Raw genomic sequence first — 6000 nt, forward strand, 5'->3', positions numbered from 1 at the left:
GTTGGCTCTAAGGTAAGATGAATGGCAATGGGAGCTCAGAACTAAGTGAAACCACTATGGCAGATTCAGTAACCCGATACCTGAGATGGAGAGGTTGACAGTGTTATAGGACACTGTTGACAATTAATTAACAATTAAAAAGGGTTTCAGTGCAATTATTGTTCATGTATTTTAAAACATGAAAAATAATCTCTCAAACCTACACAAGCAGCAAAATGTTGTAATCACACTGCTTGACACTGCAGTGCTACACAACAACCAAAGATGTATGATTCATGAATATTTACTGTTGAGATTGTGGCAGGTTAGCAAAATTTGATTTTGATGTTAAAAAGATCAGGAATGTAATGCAATCAAATAAGGTTTAACAGAAGACAAAATTATATTCCCTTAATATGGAAAAAGATAAAGGTACCTGCTTCTGTAGGAGGGACAGTAAGGGGAACATTTATAGTATTGATCTTCAAGGATGGATCCACTTGTGTTTGTAACCTGATGTCACCCAGATTGTTTGACGCTAGTGGTCCAGATAATTTGGCAAATTTGACCACGTCACATGTGGAAGATGATCCTTGAAGTTGAAGTTTGATTCCAGGTGGAAGTGGGTGTAAAGTTATAGGAAGTTTCAAATCACTATGTTGTGACCTATCGGTCCCATTTAGATCCTTCAGGAACAATAAATCTTTAGTCTGTTGAGCTCCTCTGTTGGAACTAGAAGGTTTATAATGCACATCATCTTCTAATTTTATCTTTTCAGTCACATGTTGGCCAGCAATATTTTGATCACCAAAGTCCTTTCTTGAGTTTAACCCTGAAACAAACTTACTTTCACTCTGAAAAACAAATAGAAAATTATGTTACATTAAACAGAAAATCCATGTCATAATTATTTTAATATTTGAATTCTTAATGACTCCAATTGATTAAAGGACCACCACTTATTATGATATTACTGTAGAAAGACCAGGAGCTCCCAAGTTCCATTCCTGATCCGCACGAAGTGAGCTCATGTCAACCAGAAAAGCAATGAGGTGTGGAGACTGACATCAAAGCCACAGGCCTACAATGGGGGGGAAAAAGAAACATCAACCAGGTTCCTACCTCCCAAACAGTATGGTGACTCATGGTGGAAAATGCATTTTTATGAAGGTTTTGTTAAGAACAAGATCCAGAATGTGATCCATGATTGAAAAGCTTGTTGAGACTCATTGTTGATGTTTGCACATGGCATATATATATATGTCAGCAAAAGCAAGTGCTTTCAGTATGGGAAGAGAAAGGGAAACATTGTTACCTCTGGCAAAAGATTAAGAAAATAGAATTAAGAAAGCATCATACAGCAATAAGAGTTTCTGTTTATTATTAACCAAACCAGTTGGCCTCAGAAGATGGGAGTAAAACACAAGCAAAATCCCAAAAAGGTAAAGTGCTTTCCCCTTATAGGGCATAGTGCATTCTTTATAATAAAGGGAGCAAAGGCAAGGGTGAATAATAGCATTATGTGCCACTTCTAACATTCCTTGCTGATTTTGCTTCCATTTATGTGAACATTATAGCAAAAATACTTCAATGCAAAGACCAAGGATTTCAGGGCTGCAGCTTGTTCACTGCCTTGTTCAATATTGTCATCAAAATCAGTGGAGCTATCCAGGAATGTTTCTCAGACATCAGGTGGAATTTTATGCTGGCAGGATTTTATGATCCTGCCAAAGTCACTGGACTTTTGAACAATTCACTGCACTTTATGTCCCCAATCCCACCGTGACTGTAAAATTCTGCCCACAGTACCACTCAAGAAATTTTCAGTGATGGACACCCAACTTGGAAGGCCACAACATAATAAATGCTTTCAAGAAATTAAAGTTACAAATCAGGTAAGAGAACATTTTCTAAAAAAAAGTATTCCTCTGAGCTTTTCAACACCTTTAATCAAATAGATCCCCCCCAACCCAAAGGCAAATTAAGCAAATGACCCACATCTAATGCTATATAGACAACTGTATCATGTGGTTATATTACAGGACTAGTACATTCAGAGGCTTGGTCTAATAACCCGGAGACATAAGTTCAAATGCCACCTGGCAATGGGGAATATAAATTCAGTTAATCAAATACATCGTCATGCCCCTTTTACCTCTAGTCTTGATTATACCAATGCACTCCTGGCTGATCTCCCACAGACTACCTCCATAAACTTGAGGCTAACCAAACCTCTGATGCCCATGTTCTAAATGGCACCAAGTCCCATTCACCTATTGCATCTATGTTCACTGACCTGCATTGGCTCCTGGTTAAGCAAGATCTTACTTTTAAAATTCTCATCCTTGTTTCAAATCTCTGCATGGCCTTGCTCCTCCGTCTCTCTGTAATCTCCTACAGCCCCACAACCTTCTGTGATATCTGCACTCATCTAATTCTGGTGTCCCCCATCCTGATTCTGGCATCCTCAATTTTTATCACTGAACCAAGATGCTATATAAATGTAAGTTGTTGTGGTTGGAATAAAAAGCTGGTAGCAGTATTAGTGACAAGGTAACTACTGAATTGTTGTCAAAGCCCACCTAGTTCACTAATGTCCTCTAAGTAAGGAAATCCACTAACCTCAGCCAGTATGGTCTATAAGTGACTCCAAATATCAAAAATGTGGGTGACTCTTAATTGTCATCTGAAATTACCTAACAAGTCACACAGTTGTCAAGAATGTGGCTCACCACCATCTTCTCAACAGAAATTAGGGGTAGACAATAAAGGCTAGTATTGCCAGTGATGCCCACCTTCCATTAATAATTAAGTTATAAATTAACACTGCAATAACTGTTACAGAACTAGTGCTTAACAGCAGCACCTCATAGCATTTAAGAAGTATTGGGATGTGCACTTGCGGTGCCATGGCATGTAAGGCTACGGGCCTAGTGCTGGAAAATGGAATTCGAATATTTAGGTACTTATCCGACCTGCGCAGACTCGATGGGCCAAAGGGCCTTTATCTGTGCTGTTGACCTCTATGGCTCTATTGATTGAGCTTGATATATAGAAAACAATGACAGCCTGTTTTAATGGGTTGCAGCAGGAGGCTATAAGTGACTGGATGTGATTATCATGCTAATCAAGGTGAGAAATACAAGCATTCAGATGTGGAAAACTTTTCATTTTGTTCTACCAATGTGAACTTTTCTCCAAAACTTTTCTGCCTAATGATCAGAAAATATCTGAAGGATAGCAGGACCCCCAAATAACACTGACATCAATGGTGAGTAAAATCATATGGGGTGTAAAATGGGTGTCCGCACTGAACGAAACCTGTTCCCACCTGGTGAGTTAGGTTAAAATTAGGGCTAATATCACATATAGTAGTAGAATAGCCACATTTGTTGTCCATCTTAAGTAACTGAAAACATAGGCAAATTTAATTTGTATGTTGTTCCTAGCAGTTTTACATTGATAACTTGAATTATATCAACACTGAAGCAGGTATAAAGGTTCTGATTGGTGTTGTACTGAGCCAATAACGAACCAGGTTTGACCTGTGGTATGTAATGAGTTAAGTGACCTCAGGTGAAAGTGCTACTGCTGATCACAGTGCCAGTGAGTTAGGTTGGCCTAAATAGCCAAGTGGTTATGGTACTGGGTTTGTAACCCCAAAATCAAGAGTTCAAATCTCACAATGGCGAGCTATGAAACAATGTAACTTATTCCGCGGCTACGATTGCTGCCGGATGTCCCTGGAGAGGGAGCACGCGGTGTCCGCTGGCACTCTCGAGGCTTTCCATGCCCGGCAGGGACTGGGGTGTTTTGTTGACTCCTTTAATCACATTTTGATTTAAAGTTTGTAAGGTTCCTTTAAATTTTTGTCCTTGGTTTTACAGCTGACCTGAATTAGGGGCTGTGCCTGATTTATCCCAATTTTGTTGATTTGGTTTTCATTTAAAAGATTGTCAAGAGTTCAAATCTCACAATGGCAAACTATGAAACAACATCTGAAACAGATGGAAATGGGTTTGTACTCGAAAGAGTTACATCTTCTTAGTGTCCAGGTCGCAGCCGATGCCATCCAAGACCTGAGAATGGTTGTGCTCGGACCCGACGTTATTTTGGGTCTAGAGGTGGCCCAGGTGTGCGGTGGTCTTCCGTCTGAACGTTCCCCTGTTCGGACAGAATTCCACATTGGCCCCAAGCCCCGAACTCTCCCTCGGGTGCTGGTGCCCCGCAATATGAGCCGCCTCGGGGACATGCCCTCCGTGCCTTTTGGCACGGCAAAGAGGGGCTTTTTGTACGGACTGCTGCTGCACACCTTCCATTTTCTCGCCCTTGTCCGTCGACTGGACACGCCCTGGCGTACCTTGTTGCCGTCCAGCGGCGGAGGCCCCCGATGGGAGGCCCTCTACGGAGGTGTCCTCCTGCTTTCTATAGGGGACCTGGGTTGGAGGGTGTTGCATGCAGCAGTCCCCTATAATAAGAGGATGCATAGGTTCATGGACTCTCAAGACACGTGCCCTTTTTGCGGTCTTGTGGAGTCCGGGGACCATGTATACATAGGGTGTTCTAGGCTGCACTCCCTTTTTAGTTACTTGAAAAACCTTTTATTGATGTTTTGTTTGCACTTCAGCCCCACGCTCCTGATCTATGGGCACCCGGTGCGGAAGGGGGTCAGGAAGGAGGAGGACCTCCTCGTGAACCTGCTCCTGGGCCTGGCCAAGTTGGCCATTAACAGGTTCAGGCAGCGGGCGGTTGACGGGGGAGTCCCGCCCGATTGTTTGTCCCTCTTCTGCGGCTACGTTCGCTGCCGGATGTCCCTGGAGAGGGAGCACGCGGTGTCTGCTGGCACTCTCGAGGCCTTCCGTGCTCGGTGGGCACCGCGGGGACTGGGGTGTTTTGTTGACCCCTTTAATCACATTTTGATTTAAAGTTTGTAAGTTTCCTTTAAACTTTGTCCTTGGTTTTACAGCTGACCTGAATTAGGGGCTGTGCCTGATTTATCCCAATTTTGTTGATTTGGATTTCATTTAAAAGATTATCAAGAGTTCAAAGCTCACAATGGCAAACTATAAAGAGCTGTCAGAGAACCTATTTTGGCTTGGCCTAAATAGCCAAGTGGTTATGGTACTGGGTTTGTTACCCCAAGATCAAGAGTTCAAATCTCACAATGGCAAACTATGAAACAATGTAACTTCATCTGAATAGGAACAGATGGAAATGTGTTTGTACTCAAAAGAGTTACAACAGCATCAAGAGTTCAAATCTCACAATGGCAAACTATGAAACAATGTAACTTCATCTGAAACAGATGGAAACGGGTTTGTACTCGAAAGAGTTACTGCCCAATCACGGAATCACATCTAACATCAAGAGTTCAAATCTCACAATGGCAAACTATGAAACAATGTAACTTCATCTGAAACAGATGGAAACGTGTTTGTACTTGAAAGAGTTACTGGGCTTGTAACCCCAAGATCAAGAGTTCAAATCTCACAATGGCAAACTATGAAACAATGTAACTTCATCTGAATAGGAACAGATGGAAACGTGTTTGTACTTGAAAGAGTTACAAATAAAAGGCCAAGATTCCTAATTTTATTATCCAGTGACACTACCTGGAAAGTACACATATGTTGGATGAGGACAAAAGCAAGCTCAAATATAGGGCAGGGTTTTCTGGTTCTGCCCCTGCCAATTCCCGCTGTGGGCAGGACCAGAAAATCTCAGCCATAGTTTATTTCTTGACATACCTCATCCTCCACACCCTGCTCAACACTTGCAAGCATATTGAGTCTTAAACTCAAGCGTGAGCAAAATATACTAGAGAGCTGCTGGTATGTATGAAATACTAGCTTCAGAGAGGGGAGGGAAAAAAAGAGGAAAAATGGAAGAAGGGATCAAAAATAATACTAGACACGTAATGTCTACAATGTAATATTGACCTCCAAACAATCTTGTTGAATCAACTAAGGTGATCTGGTATTGGGAAAGGGATTGAATGTATTATTCCATGATATGGCAATG

The 6000-nt window shown here is 41.7% G+C and overlaps 1 protein-coding gene across 1 annotated transcript in view; it reads right to left on the reverse strand.

The window, feature by feature from the left end:
* LOC121281465 (transcription factor SOX-30-like) overlaps positions 1-5762 on the reverse strand; it is a 40900-nt gene extending 35138 nt beyond the window's left edge. The window contains exons 1-2 of the mRNA XM_041194412.1: positions 5727-5762; positions 416-833 (exon numbers count right to left, since the gene is read on the reverse strand). Coding sequence (XP_041050346.1) covers positions 416-833; positions 5727-5762 — 454 coding nt within the window. The remainder of the gene's footprint in view (positions 1-415; positions 834-5726) is intronic.
* Between the last annotated feature and the right edge of the window lie 238 nt (positions 5763-6000).

This window comes from Carcharodon carcharias, chromosome 8 (genome assembly GCF_017639515.1).
Source record: "Carcharodon carcharias isolate sCarCar2 chromosome 8, sCarCar2.pri, whole genome shotgun sequence".
Lineage (NCBI taxonomy): Eukaryota > Metazoa > Chordata > Chondrichthyes > Lamniformes > Lamnidae > Carcharodon > Carcharodon carcharias.